The 18,342-nt window shown below is 48.7% G+C and overlaps 1 protein-coding gene across 4 annotated transcripts in view; it reads right to left on the bottom strand.

Annotated features, from left to right (window-relative positions):
• Positions 1 to 11,730: 11,730 nt before the first annotated feature.
• The window catches only part of LUZP1 (leucine zipper protein 1), a 71,758-nt gene continuing 65,146 nt past the window's right edge, over positions 11,731 to 18,342 (bottom strand). The window contains exons 4-5 of one of the 4 annotated variants that reach the window (XR_006286557.1): positions 17,580 to 17,886; positions 11,731 to 15,189 (exon numbers count right to left, since the gene is read on the bottom strand). Coding sequence is in view for 3 of the 4 variants with exons in the window: in XM_043532189.1 (XP_043388124.1) it covers positions 17,580 to 17,663 (84 nt within the window). In the remaining variant the exon portion in view is untranslated. Of the gene's footprint in view, positions 17,887 to 18,342 lie in introns of all 4 variants that reach the window. The other 3 variants (XM_043532189.1, XM_043532191.1, XM_027828381.3) reach the window with 3 other exon arrangements.

The following is an 18,342-nucleotide window of genomic DNA, read 5'->3' as shown; positions in this document are numbered from 1 at the left end:
GCTCACTTGGGCAATTAGGAGCACATTAAACATCACACGCATTATCCAGCAGTATATACAGCACCAGAACCTGGCAGAGCGATACCGGGCGAGGAGGCAACATCAGCGCGGTCACGTGAGTGATCAGGACATGGACACAGATTTCTCTGAAAGCATGAGCCCTGCCAATGCATGCATCATGGTGCTAATGGGGCAGGTTCATGCGGTGGAACGCCGATTCTGGGCTCGGGAAACAAGCACAGACTGGTGGGACTGCATAGTGTTGCAGGTCTGGGACGATTCCCAGTGGCTGCGAAATGTTCACATGCGTAAGGGCACTTTCATGGAATGTTGTGACTTGCTTTCCTCTGCCCTGAGGTGCAAGAATACCAAGACGAGAGCAGCCCTCACAGTTGACAAGCGTGGAAGCCCTGTGGAAGCTTGCAACGCCAGACAGCTACCGGTCAGTTGGGAATCAATTTGGAGTGGGGAAATCTACTGTGGGGGCTGCTGTGATGCAAGTAGCCCACGCAATCAAAGATCTGCTGATATCAAGGGTAGTGACCCTGGGAAATGTGCAGGTCATAGTGGATGGCTTTGCTGCAGTGGGATTCCCTAACTGTGGTGGGGCCATAAACGGAACCCATATCCTTATCTTGGCACCGGAGCACCAAGCCGGCGAGTACATAAACCGCAAGGGGTACTTTTCAATAGTGCTGCAAGCTCTGGTGGATCACAAACGATGTTTCACCAACATCAACGTGGGATGGCCGGGAAAGGTACATGACGCTTGCATCTTCAGGAACTCTGGTCTGTTTCAAAAGCTGCAGGAAGGGACTTTATTCCCAGACCAGAAAATAACTGTTGGGGTTGTTGAAATGCCTATAGTTATCCTTGGGGACCCAGCCTACCCCTTAATGGTATGGCTCATGAAGCCGTACACAGGCAGCCTGGACAGTAGTCAGGAGCTGTTCAACTACAGGCTGAGCAAGTGCAGAATGGTGGTAGAATGTGCATTTGGACTGTTAAAGGCGTGCTGGCGCAGTTTACTGACTCGCTTAGACCTCAGCGAAACCAATATTCCCACTGTTATTACTGCTTGCTGTGCGCTCCACAATATCTGTGAGAGTAAGGGGGAGACGTTTATGGTGGGGTGGGCGGTGGAGACAAATCGCCTGGCTGCTGGTTACACGCAGCCAGACACCAGGGCGGTTAGAAGAGCACAGGAGGGCGCAGTGCGCATCAGAGAAGCTTTGAAAACCAGTTTCATGACTGGACAGGCTACGGTGTGAAAGTTCTGTTTGTTTCTCCTTGATGAAACCCCCTTGGTTCACTCTACTTCCCTGCAAGCTAACCACCCTCCCCTCCTCCCTTCAATCACTGCTTGCAGAGGCAATAAAGTCATTTTTGCTTCACATTCATGCATTCTTTATTCATTCATCACACAAATAGGGGGATGATTACCAAGGTAGCCCAGGAGGGGTGGTGGAGGAGGGAAGGAAAATGCCACATAGCACTTTAAAAGTTTACAACTTTAAAATTTATTGAATGCCAGCCTTCTTTTTTTGTGAAATCCTCTGTGGCGGAGTGGCTGGTTGGCCGGAGGCCCCCCTACTGCGTTCTTGGGCGTCTGGGTGAGGAGGCTATGGAACTTGGGGAGGAGGGTGGTTGGTTACACAGGGGCTGTAGTGGCAGTCTGTGCTCCAGCTGCCTTTGCTGCAGCTCAGCCATACACTGGAGCATATTGGTTTGATCCTCCAGCAACCTCAGCATTGAATCCTGCCTCCTCTCATCACGCTGCCGCCACATATGAGCTTCAGCCCTGTCTTCAGCCCGCCACTTACTCTCTTCAGCCCGCCACCTCTCCTCCTGGTCATTTTGTGCTTTCCTGCACTCTGACATTATTTGCCTCCATGCATTCGTCTGTGCTATGTCAGTGTGGGAGGACAGCATGAGCTCAGAGAACATTTCATCACGAGTGCGTTTTTTTTTCTTTCTAATCTTCACTAGCCTCTAGGAAGGAGAAGATCCTGTGATCATTGAAACACATGCAGCTGGTGGAGAAAAAAAAGGGGACAGCGGTATTTAAAAAGACACATTTTATAAAACAATGGCTACATTCTTTCAGGGTAAACCTTGCTGTTAACATTACATACATAGCACATGTGCTTTCGTTACAAGGTCGCATTTTGCCTCCCCCCACCGAGTGGCTAACCCCTCAACCCTCCCCCCTCCCTGTGGCTAACAGTGGGAACATTTCTGTTCAGCCACAGGCAAACAGCCCAGCAGGAACGGGCACCTCTGAGTGTCCCCTGAAGAAAAGCACCCTATTTCAACCAGGTGACCATGAATGATATCACTCTCCTGAGGATAACACAGAGAGATAAAGAACGGATGTTGTTTGAACACCAGCAAACATACACTGCAATGCTTTGTTGTACAATGCTTCCCGAGTACGTGCTCCTGGCCTGGAGTGCTAAAGTGTCCTACCATGGAGGACGCAATAAGGCTGCCCTCCCCAGAAACCTTTTGCAAAGGCTTTGGGAGTACATCCAGGAGAGCCGTGAATGCCAGGATAAATTAATCCTTTCACATGCTTGCTTTTACACCATGTATAGTATTTTAAAATACTCACCGGAGGTCCCTTCTCCGCCTGCGGGTCCAGGAGGCAGCCTTGGGTGGGTTCGGGGGGTACTGGCTCCAGGTCCAGGGTGAGAAACAGTTCCTGGCTGTCGGGAAAACCTGTTTCTCTGCTTGCTTGCTGTGAGCTATCTACAACCTCATCATCATCATCATCTTCTTCGTCCCCAAAACCTGCTTCCGTGTTGCCTCCATCTCCATTGAAGGAGTCAAACAACAGGGCTGGGGTAGTGGTGGCTGAACCCCCTAAAATGGCATGCAGCTCATCATAGAAGCTGCATGTTTGGGGCTCTGACCCGGAGTGGCCGTTTGCCTCTCTGGTTTTCTGGTAGGCTTGCCTCAGCTCCTTAAGTTTCACATGGCACTGCTTCGGGTCCCTGTTATGGCCTCTGTCCTTCATGCCCTGGGAGATTTTGACAAAGGTTTTGGCATTTCGAGAACTGGAACGGAGTTCTGATAGCATGGATTCCTCTCCCCATACAGCGATCAGATCCCGTACCTCTCGTTCAGTCCATGCTGGAGCGCTTTTGCGATTCTGGGACTCCATCATGGTCACCTCTGCTGATGAGCTCTGCATGGTCATCTCTGCTGATGAGCTCTGCATGGTCACCTGCAGCTTGCCACGCTGGCCAAACAGGAAATGAGATTCAAAAGTTCGCGATTCTTTTCCTGTCTACCTGGCCAGTGCATCTGAGTTGAGAGTGCTGTCTAGAGCGGTCACAATGGAGCACTCTGGGATAGCTCCCGGAGGCCAATACCATTGAATTGTGTCCACAGTACCCCAAATTTGACCCGGCAAGGCCGATTTAAGCGCTAATCCACTTGTCAGGGGTGGAGTAAGGAAATCGATTTTAAGAGCCCTTTAAGTCGAAAAAAAGGGCTTCATCGTGTGGACGGGTGCAGGTTTACGTCGATTTAACGCTGCTAAATTCGACCTAAAGTCCTAGTGTAGACCAGGGCCCAGAGTGCTCCAATGTGACTGCTCTGGACAGCACTTTCAACTCTGATGCACTAGCCAGGTACACAGGAAAAGCTCCGGGAACTTTTGAATTGCATTTCCTGTTTGGTCAGCGTGGAGAACTTAGCAGCACAGGTGACCATGCAGTCCCCCCAGAATCACAAACAAGCTTCAGCATGGAGCGAAAGGGAGACACTGGATCTGATTGCTGTATGGGGAGAAGAATCTGTGCAGGCAGAACTCTGATCAAAAAAAAGAAATCCTAATATATATGCCAAAATCGCACAGGGCATGGTGGACAGAGGCTACAACAGAGACACACAGCAGTGCCCTGTGAAAGTCACGGAGCTCAGGCAAGCCTACCAAAAGACAAAGGAGGCAAACGGTCGCTCTGGGTCAGAGCCCCATACATGCCGCTTCTATGATCAGCTGCATGGCATTCTAGGGGTGGACCCTACCACTACCCCACCACTGTCCATGGACACCTGCAAGGGGGGAGTCTCATGCAACACGGAGGAGGATTTTGTGGATGAAGAAGAGTAGGAGGAGGAGAATGTGCAGCAGGCAAGCGGTGAATCCGTTCTCCCCGGCAGCCAGGACCTTTTCATCACCCTGGGGCCAATACCCTCCCAAGGCAGGATCCCCAACCCTGAAGGATCCCCAACCTCTGGTGAGTGCACATCTGTACAGGGTTTAAAAGCAATAGTGTTAAATGTTTGATTTGCCCTGAAGACGTGGGATGCATTCGTGGCCAGTACAGCTACTGGAAAAGTCTGTTAATGTGTCTGGGGATGGAGCGGAAATCCTCCAGGGACCTCTCCATGAAGTTCTCCTGGAGGTACTCTGAAAGCATTTGCAGAAGGTTTCTGGGGAGGGCTGCCTTATTTCATCCTCCGTGGTAGGACACTTTACCACGCCAAGCCAGTAGCAAGTAGTCTGGAAACATTGCAGCACAAACCATGGCAGTGAATGGTCCTGGGTTTTGGTTGCATTCAAGCAACATTTGGTCTTTATCTTTCTGTGTTAGCCTCAGAAGAGTGATATCATTCATGGTCACCTGGTTGAAAAAGGGGAATTTTTGTAAGGAAACAGTAACAGGACCCTGTTCATGCTGGGCTGTTTGCGCTTGGCTAAAAGGGATCATCCCATAGCCACGCAGCAGGGGGAGGAGTGAAGGGATCATCCTAAATAGCCATGCGGAGGGGTGCAGGGAGGTGTGTACTGCACATCCACCACAAAACCGCAGCCCTTCCTTTTAAATGGCAAACCCAATCGGCATTGCTTGCTATGGGAAAGGAGGATGCTGCAGTTTGAAAATGTTTCCACATGTTATGAAGGCATTAGAAGTGAAACCCGCGTACCCTTTGGCTTACCATGGCTGCCTGGAAACCGAATTCTGTTGCCCAGCCATGTGTGAAGTGTCATAAACTGGCAAGCGCTCAATATAAAAGGCAAAATGCAACCTTGTACCTAAAGTACATGTGCTGTCTGCTGTGAATTGCTTGATTGTGAAAGAGTCTCCCTTTTGTTCTCAGAAATGTATCATCTTAAATTTTATTCTCCCTTTTTATCTCCCTGCAGGTGCAAATGTTTCTATGCTCCCCCTATCATCTCTGTCCCTGAGGTTATCACAGATTAAAAGGTGAAAAAAACGCACTCACAATGACGTGTTTTCTGAGCTCATGCAGACCTGCTGCACTGATAGGGCACAGCTGAATGCATGGAGGCATTCAGTGTCACAGTCCAGGAAAGCAGTGAATGAGAAGAGGCAGGCTGCAGTGCTGAGGCTAAGGGGGACAAACAGACATGCTCAGGCATCTGGTGGAGCTGCAGGAAAGCCAACAAGAGCACAGACTGCTGCTGCATCCACTGTACAACCGCCTGCCCTCCTCCCCCAGTTCCATATCCTCCTCACCCAGATGCCCAAGAACGGGGGGGGGGGGGCCCTCCGGGCACCCAGCCACTCTACTCCAGAGGATGGCCCAAGCAACAGAAGGCTGTCATTCAAACAGTTTTGATTTGTAGTGTGGCTACAATAAGCAATGTGCCCTTGTCCTTCCCTCCTCCCCTCCTCCTCCACCCCATCCTACCCCACCCAACCTGGGCTGCTTTATCAGTTATCTTCCTTTTTTTTTAATTAATAAAGAAGAATACATGGTTTCAAAACAATAGTGACTTTATTTCCTTTGCCAGCTGTGATCGAAGGGGCGAGGGTGGTTGGCTGACAGGGAATTAAAATCAACAAAGGGGGCGGGTTTGCATCAAGGAGAAATACACACAACTGTCACACTGTAGCCTGGCCAGTCATGAAGCTGGTTTTCAAAGCCTCTCTGATGTGCAGCACGCCTACCTGTGCTCTTCTAATGGCCCTGGTGTCTGGCTATTCAAAATTGGCAGCCAGGCGATTTGCCTCAACCTCCCACCCCGCCATAAACGTCTCCCCCTTACTCTCACAGATATTATGGAGCACACAGCAAGCAGAAATAACAATGGGAATGTTGGTTGTGCTAGCAAACAGCGCCAGCAAGCTTTTAAATGTCCAAAGGCACATTCTACCACCATTCTGCGCTTGCTCAGCCTATAGTTGAACTGCTCCTTACTACTGTCCAGGCTGCCTGTGTATGGCTTCATGAGCCATGGGAGAAAGGGGTAGGCTGGTATCCAAGGATAACTATTGGCATTTCAACTTCCCTGTGATGGTGCCCCCCATAAGGCTTTATGGAAATATGCTTATGAATGTACATATGACATAACTGGAATATGTTTTATGCTACATATGCCATGTAACATCTCTCTGTAAAGGTTATGATCTATTGAATACATTCCTCCTACTGGTATGCAGGTATCATTTTTGTACTTGAAGTTATGAATATTGGTTGTATACTTGCTTGATTTCTAAGTAAGCTTTGTAAGGCATTTGGTCAGCTTCTTTAGAAAGGAACTTGCAAAGTTAAGTGCCCAGTCAAGAAGCACTTAATGAACAATGGATCTTGGAACGCTCCAATCCACATAAGAAGTCTACTTGAGGACATTCAAGGTAGCAGCCATGGTTCATATGCTACCTGTAGTTCTGAGTCATGCAGGGACATGTGACTGGCCCATGTGACTCCAAAACTCCATATTGTAGCTGGGATTCTACACAGAGGGAGGGAGGGGTGTCCACCCTCAAGAGAAAGTCTATTTAAACCCCGGGTGGACCCCTCCATTTTGTCTTCAGCTGGCTAAAGAGATAGCCTCTACACCCCCAAGGATTCCTGAAAGAAACTGGAACAAAGGACAGTAACTACAAGGGGTGTGAGTGATTCCTTGACCCAGACTAGAAGGAGACTAGTTTGTAAAAGGAAGCTTACTGGAACTGGTGAGGTTTTTATCTGTATTCAGTTTTATTACTGTACTAGACTTAGACTTGCGTGTTTTATTTTATTTTGCTTGGTAATTCACTTTGTTCTGTCTGTTACTACTTGGAACCACTTAAATCCTACTTTCTGTATTTAATAAAAACACTTTTTACAGGGGATGAACAATTTATGAGTTTACCCTCTATAAGCTTTATACAGTGTAAAACAGATTTATTTGGGGTTTGGACCCCATTGGGAGTTGGACATCTGAGTGTCAAAGACAGGAACATTTCTTAAGCTGCTTTCAGTTAAGTCTTCAGCTTTGCAGCACGTGGTTCAGACCCTGGGTCTGTGTTGGAGCAGACTGGTGTGTCTGGCTCAGCAAGACAGGGTGCTGGAGTCCCAAACTGGCAGGGAAAGCAGGGGCATACGTAGTCTTGGAACATCAGGTGGCAGCCCCCAGGGGGTTTCTGTGATCCAACCCGTCACTATCCCCAGCAGTAATTTTCTGGTCTGGGAAGTAAGTCCCTTCTTGCAGCTGCTCAAACAGCCCAGAGTTCCTAAAGATGCGAGCGTCATGCACCTTTCCCAGCCATCCCACCTTGATGTCGGTGAAACGTCCCTTGTGATCCACCAGTGCTTGCAGCACCATTGAGAAGTACCCCTTGCGGTTTATGTACTGGTTGGCAAGGTGGTCTGGTGCCAAGATAGGGATATGGGTTCCGTCTACGGCCCCACCACAGTTAGGGAATCCCATTGCAGCAAAGCCATCCACTATGACCTGCACATCTCCCAGAGTCACTACCCTTGATAGCAGCAGCTCAGTGATTGCGTGGGCTACTTGAATCACAGCAGCCCCCACAGTAGATTTGCCCACTCCAAATTGATTCCCGACTGACCGGTAGCAGTCAGGCATTGCAAGCTTCCACAGGGCTACTGCCATTTGCTTCTCAACTGTCAGGGCAGCTCCCATCTTGGTATTCCTGCACTTCAGAGTGGGGGAAAGCAACTCCCAGAGTTCCAGGAAAGCGACCTTACATACGCAGAAGTTTCACAGCCACTGGGAATCATCCCAAACCGGCAACACTGTGCGGTCCCACCGGTCTGTGCTTGTTTGCTGGGCCCAGAATCAGCGTTCAACTGTATCAACCAGCTCCACTGCTGCCATGATGTCCCAATTGCCACATCCCGTGCTTTCAGGAATGTTTGTGTCCATGTCCTCCTCACAATCGTCCTCGTGCTGCCGTCTCTTAGCCAGGGTCTGCACATACTGCAGTATAATGCGCGATGTGTTTACAATGCTCACAACAGCAGCGGTGAGCTGAGCGGGCGCCATTCTTGCTGTGCTATGGTGTCTGCACTGGTAACCCAGGAATAAAGGTGCAAAATGATTGCCTACAGTTGCTTTCATGGAGGGATGGAGGGGAGACTGATGACATGGACCCAAAACTACCCGCAACTATGTTTTTGCCCCATCAGGCATTGGGAGCTTAACCCAGAATTCTAATGGGCAGTGGAGACTGCGGGAACTGTGGGATAACTTCCCACAATGCACCGCTCTGTGAGTCAATGCTAGCCACAGTAGTGAGGATGCACTCCGCCACCTTAATGCGCTTAGTGGGGACATCGACAATCGACTGTATAACATCAATCTCTAAAGATCGAATTCTATAAAATCAACCTAATTTTGTAGTGTAGACATACGCTTAAAGTACAGGCAGCAGCAGCGAGTTTAGCAAACTGAGAAAGGATATAAAGGAAAACTTAACCGGTATGTAAAAATATTTGAGAAAGAGGTTCAGCGAGGAGTGGGGCTCAGTTGGGAACCCGTACCCTTGGTTTTTATCCTAGCTCTAAGAGGAGAGCGTGGGCTATTACCTGCTTTTGCAAAACCTGAATTTGTTCTCCCAGTGTATGCTGCTTTTGTGTGCATGCCAAATGGATTGCGGGAGTGCCGTTGCCTGTTGCAGTTACTGTTTCTGGGCAATTCCATGTGCTAATGCATCAACTTTAGGTGTTACATCACTTACTCTCAGTTTTTCAATTTGAAATTCTTTTTTATCCACCCCTCTGCAATCAAGTTGCAGCTCTTGTCTCCTAATGTGCTCTGTGAACTATTCAAGTTTTTCCTTCATCTGATTTATCAGTCCAGTGAAAGTATTGTTTGCTACTTCTCCCTCCCATGCACTTACTTCTCCTGTTCAGATAGGTACCAGTTTAGGTCTTGATTTAGGTTTTCCTGGAACCTGGGTTTTACTATATGGTGGTGGTTGCAGCGCAGTGGCCCTCTTTCATTTTTTAATTTTGCTAGGAGTACCTTTTTCCATTTCTGTCCCCATTCTTTAGGCACAGGGTAGCTACCTGAAACCTGCTGCTGACCACCAATATTTATAACAGGGGACAGCACATCTCTTTTTTGCAGATTCTCTACTGCTGTTTCCAATGTTTCATTCTGTTCTTGTGCTTAGAGTAAAATATCTCTGGATTACTTGTCGGCCTGCTAGGAGAGCGAAAGCATTTCAGGGTTCTGTTGCTTCTCCAGCTTCTTTTAACTCTATCTTTTTTTATGTTACTTGCCCCGCCAACTTTGTGGCATGTTGTCTTAACCATTTAATAGCCATGGCCATAGTTTGCAATATTCTACATTACTTACTCTTATGTTTCAAGGCTACAATCTCTGCCCCAGCCTTAAAGACTCCATTCCAGGTTTCTTCTCCACTATCATTTTAAAATTCATATGTACCCTCTTTGCTGACAATGCAGCATGTCCAGACCTTTTCAAACTTGGTTTCATTTCATGCACCAGTAGCTCTAGTTTCTCCATTTTGTTACCTAGGCTCCTCACATTAGTGTATAAACATCTTCATTTTTGCTGTTTGGCTTCTCTCACATTCTTTACCCTATTAGGCACAGACATTCTACCGCCATTATCACCTATTAGACTGGTATCTACACTACCCTTCCTCCTTATGTCCATTCTCCTACCCATGGCTGTATCCTTTCTTACTTCGTTTTCTTCCCTCTCAATGTTAAAATCCGGCATGGAGATTACCTGGACATCTCCCAAACATCTCCCCCAGATTCCTAGTTTAAAGCTCTCTTGATCAGTTGGGCCTCCTCCATCCTAGAGGTCTATTTCCCTCCTTACTCAGGTGAAGTCCATCCCGAAAGAATAGTTCTCCGTCCATGAATGTTTCCCAGTGGCCATACATCCCAAAGCCCTCCTTACAGCACCACTGCCTGAGCCATCTGTTGATAGTCATAATCTTGTCACACCTTTGTTGCCCTTCTCCAGGAACAGGCAGAATCCAACTGAAAGTCACCTGAGCCTCGATTTCCTTAAGCGTCTTCCCTAGTCTGGCGTAGTCTCCCTTGATACGTTCCAGCGAGAATCTAACTGTATCATTTGGGCTTCTCGGAACTTGACCTGGCTTGGACTGCAGGCAAGAACATGAAATCTTTACTCAAGCTTAGAACAGAAGGTATTTTCAAACAGTTGGACATTATAGTTATCTGTACAGCAGATATGGCCACTGGGCTTTCTCATTTAGAGCATATCAATAAATGAAATATTTGGCTAACCTGAACAATAGTACATAAAGGATGGTCTTTATGGCTGTTTCCAAACTATGCAGATATTCTATCTAGAAAGGATGTATAGTGTTTTTGAGAGCTATAATGTCAATCTTTGTCCGCACTGGTCTGGCTAGGTCGAAGATTTAATCATACTTTCTACTTGCTTGTAATATGTACTGTCATCTGAGAAGATAAATTATGAGTTCCATTCCCAGCACAAATACTATTTACTGCACTAGCTCAAAAACTAGAGTATTTTTTCTGTAGTGATTATATAGGTTATTACTGTATTTGCCTGGTTGCCTGCAAATACAAGAAAAATGTGTGTGAAAGGATGGGTTCATAGAATCATAGAATATCAGGGTTGGAAGGGACCTCAGGAGACCAGCTAGTCCAACCCCCTGCTCAAAGCAGGACCAATCCCCAACTAAATCATCCCAGCCAGGGCTTTGTCAAGCCTGACCTTAAAAAGCTCAAAGGAAGGAGATTCCACCACCTCCCTAGGTAACGCATTCCAGTGCTTCACCACCCTCCTAGTGAAAAAGTTTTTCCTAATATCCAACCTAAATCTCCCACACTGCAACTTGAGACCATTGCTCCTTGTTCTGTCATCTGCTACCACTGAGAATAGTCTAGATCCATCCTCTTTGGAACCCCCTTTCAGGTAGTTGAAAGCAGCTATCAATCCCCCATCATTCTTCTCTTCTGTAGACTAAACAATCCCAGTTCCCTCAGCCTCTCCTCGTAAGTCATGTGCTCCAGCCCCCTAATCATTTTTGTTGTCCTCTGCTGGACTCTCTTCAATTTGTCGACATCCGTTCTGTAGTGTGGGGCCCAAAACTGGACACAGTACTCCAGATGAGGCCTCACCAATTGTATGACCCTGAGGAAATAATGTATTTTTGTTAGTTTATTTTTGTATATTTTTTTGATGGTGGAGGGTTGATTTTAAAGGTGTAATTGATTTTAGGAGAAGAGCTGTCATACGTTTTTCATTTTTGTGTTTTTAAAATGTGTTAATTTTATTGAGCAGTGTTGATTTTAAAACACGTATTTGTTTGATATGAATTATAGCCTAGGGCTACGATGCTACATTAATAAATTTGATTTCAGTTTGCTGTGGGAGCATGGATGTGAGGTCATGTCAACTCCATAGATGGAGAAGCTAAAAACCTGCCAAGTCACAAACAAGATGGGTAAGAGAACCACTACAGCCCCAAATCACACATATACCCAATAACACGTACAAAGGGATAATTTTATTGATTACATATTGTAGAGCTGACAGCATCAGTCAGGAGATACATGCAGATAAACTGTGTTTAAACTTGGCATGCAGACTAGGAGCACTATATAACTGGTAGGAGGTGAGCACCATCTTTACGCAGTGTGGAGAGGAATGAGCAGGCTTTCCCCTACTGAACATGCTTACATGAGTTTTGTGAGAGTCAGGACACTGCTGGTAGCTCTCTTGGTGTGTCTGGAGTAGAGGGGAACTGTAAATAATAGAACCTCGGAAAAGAATTAACTTGAATTGGACTCACATAATTTAGCAGGAATATGTGAAAAGGAAAAGATACCTGGTTTACTATCTGCCTGTAACACCATGACTGGACCCAGTTCCCCAATCAAACATCTACAAATACAAAAAAATGTATTTAGTCTCTTAAAAATATATTCCACACTATCTGGAGTGCTCAGGGGCTGAATGGCAGCAAGGCAAAGATGCCTCCCCAGTGCACACTGGATAATCAAGGAAGAGTTAGCTGATCCCTTGAGCTGTATGCCCTACAAAGCAGCTACATCACTGTTCACCTTTTGCGCAGTAAATGGTCTTTATGCACGAGTGGGGTGAGTGTGGCTAGTTCTATTAAATGTGGGCATTAGTTTAATTATTTCTCACTCTGTGTAAATCCTTCCCCCCAAACACCCACCGGAGCCACATGCACCCTATTCCTTGTTTTCCTTGCTTTTCTGAGCATCTTCAGCATCATAGCCCTCCTGTTGCCTCTGTCGTGTGTAATGAGCTGGTACCTGGCAATTCCCAGCACTGATCGACTGAGACAGCCACGAACATCAGGAATTCAGACTCCTGAATTTCCAGAGCCACTGGAGGGGCCACACCTTGGGCAATGCATCCCCAGGGACGGCTGCAGCTTCATTTCCAGACAGGAGGGAAGCTAAGGGGAGCTACTCTTGAACCACCTAGTCCAAGAGGGGCCTGAGGCTGCCCGGGGCAGCGTGAACACCCCCCTTTGCCAAAACCTCCTCTCTAGCTGGGAGGTGTGGTCTGCATAGAAAGGGTTGGATTTCTTTTCAAGTGTTTCTTGGGAGACGAGAACAACAGTTACACACTCCCACAGGCAACAAATACAGTTACAACTTTGGAATTCTCTGAATGTCTGATTCACATTTTCAGCATTATCAAGTCCATGGAAACCCCACCATATTCATATGCTACAATTACAAACAACATTTCCCCAGTGCTGACAATATTTACAAATATTTACTCTATTTTACAGCTGTTCTCAAAAGTGTGCAATTTGAGTAAAATAGCATGTTTCCTGAAATCATTAATATTAGTTTAATAATACAATCAGCTCCTATTGCACTCAGGTTTAGGGGATATGTCCCCATTAGGTTTCAATGAGGATTTCTCGCTCAGAGTTAATCTCAGATTTGTTAAGAAGATAACCCACAACCTACAGTTACTGACTGACATTTACATTCATTATTTACAACCAGTGAAATGGTAGTGAGATTGTTTCTGTTCAAGAACAGGAATCCAAATAATATGTCTTAAAGTAGTGAATGAACAGTCCAAACTACTGGCCAGGATAACTGAAGACAAGTTCTTATCTGCTCCTCTCTCTGGGCCCCGGGCCCTGGAGTAAGGAGACAGCACTGGATCCACTGTGTCTGGCTTCCATAGGACCCTCCTGCGGAGTGTAGAAGTGGCACTGGACACTCCAGTGCTTCTTGTCCACAGCTGAAAGGCTGCTGATGCTGCGTGTGGACAGGCTCTGACGGGAGCTGGAACCATTCAGAGTTAGCGATGAGGTTCACTGCATTTGCCCTTGGCTCTGGTGACAAGGCCGTTAGAGGGAAAGGGCAGTGGTCGCATTGGACCTGAATTTCAGAAATGAGTTTAAATGCAGGGAAGGTGGGCTGCCCCCCTGTGCTGATTGTGGGGCTTGAGTTTTATGGCTGTCCAAATGGGGAGTTCCTGTTTGCAGGCAGACCACTACCCAGTGTATGGATAACTGCATCTAAGGTAGCATGGCCCCATTCCTGCTCTCAGTGATGTGTCTGGCAACACCCCCTCTGGCTTCAGTGGGAGCAGATGCAGGGGCTGTGTGAACTCTGCCTCATTAGCAACGTAAGGGAACGAGGTTCTGTCCTCCTGCCCAGGTTCTGCGCAGACTGAAGGGAGCTGGAGTGATGGTGCATGTAGCACGGCTCCCGCCTCGGGAGACACGGGGGCATTAAGCTGAGGAATGGCAAGGCCAGAGATCACTGCTGGCTGCGTTTGCCCAAGGCCCTGATCCAGCAAATCATCTACGCATGTGTGTAGCTTTCATGCTGAAGTCAGTGGGACTGTACTTGGGCTGAAAGTTATGCACATACTTTCGTATGCGCATCCGATGAAGTGAGCTGTAGCTCACGAAAGCTCATGCTCAAATAAATTGGTTAGTCTCTAAGGTGCCACAAGTCCTCCTTTTCTTTTTGCACATACTTAGGAGTTTCATTGGATCAAGGCCAAAATCACTTTGCTGCACAGCATCTTAGAGAGGGAGCCTGTGAGGGCTAGAGGACAAGGCAGGGACTTGTGGGTACACGACTGGCATCTGGTGACCTCAAAGCTGCCCCAGTAAGGAGTGAAATGAATTCCTTGGAAAGAGCCAGTGGCAGCCCTGTACTCAGCTGAGGCAGGGCGGGAATGAGGAAAGGCTGGGAAGGAACCACAGAGTCTATGCTGGGTACGTGACCCTCGAGGGCACTGAGAAGGGTTGTCCAGCAGGGGAACAGCCACAGCATAGACACCTTCACCGAGGCTGGGATGAGCTACTGCAGGCTAATGCCCCTTGGTGGCCATGGGAATGGTTCAGCTAGTTCCTTGCATGAATGGCAAGGCTCAGAGAGCTACTCTAACCCTGCACAGAGGGGCAGGCTCAGCCAGCAGCAAGCTAGTGCATGGACCGGCACAGAGGCACAATGGCAGAAGAACAAGCCTTTGGAGGATGGGCTCACATGCTGCTGGTGCCCAGGGAGCCATTTACCAGGGATGACATAGCCCAACTCACTGCTGAGACGAGGTCCAGTGAGAGCACTGGGATTTAGGCTTCAAAGTGACTTCAGCACTGTTGAAATTTTAGCAATGAACCTTGGGAAAGTAAGGGGGAAAGAGGCAAAGCGCAAGGATTGGTCTATTACCAGCATACAAAGAAAGCCTTGTACTGTGACTTTGACTATGCTTAGAGCGGAGTTAACACAAAAGTGCAATCACCCTTCCCAAGAGAATGAAACCAGCCACGACCCAGATGTGATTGTGTTACTCGTCCGGCCGACCGGCCTGGGGAGCACTTCTGCCTTACTGCTCACGCAGCGCTGCCTCCTGTGGGGTACCCTGGGAATTTGGGTCCAGTGACGGCTCAGGGTATTGCTGCTTCCAGGTGTGATGGGACAGGATGTGCCCAGCTTAAAAGGAAAGAAGGCAAGTGAAGGCTAAACCCTCCCTCCGCACCCCTGGAACGGACAAACATGGCAATTGTGTGGAGCATTAACACTGTCAACGAACACTGAGTTCCAGCCTCGCTCCCTTTCAGCAGAGATTCGTGGTGGCTGTGAGAGGGTGGGGAGGAAACTGTTCTACGCCAGGGCGTCCTACCAGCAGAGGGCGAAGAGCCTACTGCAGCTGCCTCAAAGCGTAGGTGGAGGAGTCTGCAGGACTCCTTCTGCCCAGCACATGGCGCAAAGTAGAGGGACTGGAGCAGTGGGCCCCAAGGGGAATTGGTGCTACATAAGGTGTGAGGGAGGGTGTCAGATGGACCCCAGGGCCTGAGCCCCACAGGTGGGCCAGTCTGCAGTGTAGCAGCACAGACTTGTATCTGCAGCAGGCTGCTCCCCAGCAGCTAACAGTCTTACAGGGAAGCCCTGAGATGTTACGTAGTAAGATATTTGTTCTGGGAGCAGATCACCCCCTCTCTTCGCCACAGTGACTAAGGCTCAGGACACTCCTGTCATCAGGGCATGCTTGGCTCTGCTGTCCTTACCATATGAGGTTGCAGCATGGGCAGGAGGCAGCCACAAAATGAGCTTAGCTCTCCTGGTGTGGGGCTGAGGGCATGAATGTCAGGCAATGAATCCTCCCCTCACATTGCACTGGATAGGCCAAGCACAGGGGCTCTGAGCGAACTGGCCCTTACCCAGCAGCCTCCCAGGCTGAGCTCCTCCATGGCTTCCAGGTGCTGGGGAGACCCAGTGGCAAGCATGAGGGCAAGGCAACGTTGTTTCCTGGGACCTGACAGGGACTCCTTCCTCCCTGGGCCTGAGTGCAGAGTGCCCCAGTTACAGTGCACGGGGGCTCGGTAGACTCCTATTATTGCTCCAGCTTCCCTCCCTAACCCCAGCCCCTGGATTGGCTGGGCCCACTGGTGATCTCCTGTGGGGAGGGGCAGCCACTCCTGATGGCTAAAGGAGAGGTCTGGGGAAAGGAGCAGGTGTTTCTATATGTGAGTTGGGGATGGGGAGATGGGACAGGGATGGCGTTGCCTATGGGAACATGAGGGCTCTGTACCCGTCTGTGGTTCACATGCAAACTGCCTTCCCCGAGAACAAACAGACTAGGAGATCACTGGACTGGTCTGGGAGCCAGGCAGCACCTCTCCCCACCCCGCCCTCTGCACTGACCGGGCTCAGAGCCATGCTGCCCCTCTCCCCGCCCAGCAATGACCAGGCTGGGAGCCAGGCTGCAACTCCCCTCCTCCCTCCCGCACTGATCGGGTTGGGAGATATGCAGCACCCCCTTCTCCCTCACTGACCAGGGTGGGTGCCTTGCAGCACTAATAGCCAATGCAATGACGTCTGCTTCTGTCCCCTTCCCCTCCCCATCTCTTTCTGCTGAGGACATTGACCTTGGAAACACACTTCTATAGTCTTTGATTGTGCCTGGATCCTAGCCAGGGTGGAATGGCTCCCAGCCTGGCCAGAGGGGAGACAGGAAGGTTCAGACAACCACCCTGTCCTGAAGCATGATGGGGAGATTCATGGAATAGCCCCTGTCCAGAGGCGTAGTGGGGAGAAGGTAGAACAGCCTCAGGCCAGAAGGGAGAAGCACAGGATGGCTCCTGGCAGGGCTGGAGAATGGCCTGAGCATATTAATCCCATCTTAGCTCAATGCTCATTTGTGCCTTTTGGGAAGGAAGAGAAGCCCTCTTGGAGAGGAGGGTTCTGCCTTTGAGTGCAGGGTGCAAAGCTCCACTCATGAACCTTAGTGCATGGCAGCTAAGGCCAGGGAGGAGGGTGGGTGGAGGGGCCATGGGAACAGAGAGCTCTGGTTGAAAGGCAGCTAGGTCCAAGCTGGGGGAAGCGTTCACTGCGGTTTCGCTTGGCTCAGTAAACAGCCTTGTATTATCAAATCTCTGGCCAAGGAGGAATGGGGTGGCAAGGCATGCCAGGCCTGTGGCAGGAGGCCTGGGGAAGAAGCTCTCTAAGCAATGTTCTCTGCACAGGGATGTGACCTGGGGTGAATGCATTCCTCCTACATGTGGTTGAAGAGTTCTTGGAAATCCTGTGCTTTCCTGGTGCAAGGTGTTTTGACTGAGCAATAGCAGAGGCAGATTAAGAATAACGCAAACTTTCATCATGACACTGAAAACTTTCAGATGTGGAAGGACTTGGTTCCTTTTGAAAAACCAGATGTGCTCAGCAGCTGTGAGAGCCAGTTGCATTGTGGCCACTGGGGTAGGTCTAGTGTTCTTTATAAATTACAGTGGTTAATGTAGGGTTCTCTTTTGTACTGCAAGTACCGTAACAGGCTATAGAAGCAGTGGCCATGGACCCAGAGGAGTTTCCGTGCTGATACAGACCTATATTCCTGTGGAGACAAATCCAGTCTCAGCCCAGAGATGAGAAGTGGGGTTCCCCTGAGAGAAGTCTCTGCAGCCACCTTCCTGGCAGAGAAGGAAAATGTGCTGGTTAATCTTCTGTCCCACACAAATCACATCAGAAAACAGATTCCAGGCTAGATGAAGGCTTCGTTGCATTTACAAGGCAGGAATGACACCCATGCAGCTGGTAACATCCTTGGCTCTTGCCCCACGAAATGGAGTGTTCATTTGGTGAAAGGAAAGAAGTTCATCTCCTAGAGGTCATCTGGGAGGAGTGGGAAATGGCCTAGAAGAGAGAACCCCACAGCATCACATACTGAGCAGCTCAGAGATCACAACTTCTCTTGGAGAGCCACCATCACCCAAGCCCTCTCCCTTTACCTCTCTCCTACCTTCCCCTGGGGGCAGCAAATGCCACAGCCTCATATACCAGACAGGGCAACTCAGAGGGAGCATACAAGGTCAGATCTGGCCAGTGGAACCTACCCCCTTTCTAAAAAGAAAAGGAGTACTTGTGGCACCTTAGAGACTAACCAGTTTATTTGAGCATGAGCTTTCGTGAGCTACAGCTCACTTCATCGGATGCATAGCGTATCGTGGAAACTGCAGAAGACATTATATACACACAGAGACCATGAAACAAAAGAAGTTTTGTTTCATGGTCTCTGTGTGTATATAATGTCTTCTGCAGTTTCCACGATACGCTATGCATCCGATGAAGTGAGCTGTAGCTCACGAAAGC

This window comes from Chelonia mydas, chromosome 19 (assembly GCF_015237465.2).
Source record: "Chelonia mydas isolate rCheMyd1 chromosome 19, rCheMyd1.pri.v2, whole genome shotgun sequence".
NCBI classification, from domain to species: Eukaryota; Metazoa; Chordata; order Testudines; family Cheloniidae; genus Chelonia; species Chelonia mydas.
Note: the sequence above shows the minus strand (reverse complement) of the source record. Positions and strands in the feature narration are given on the sequence as shown.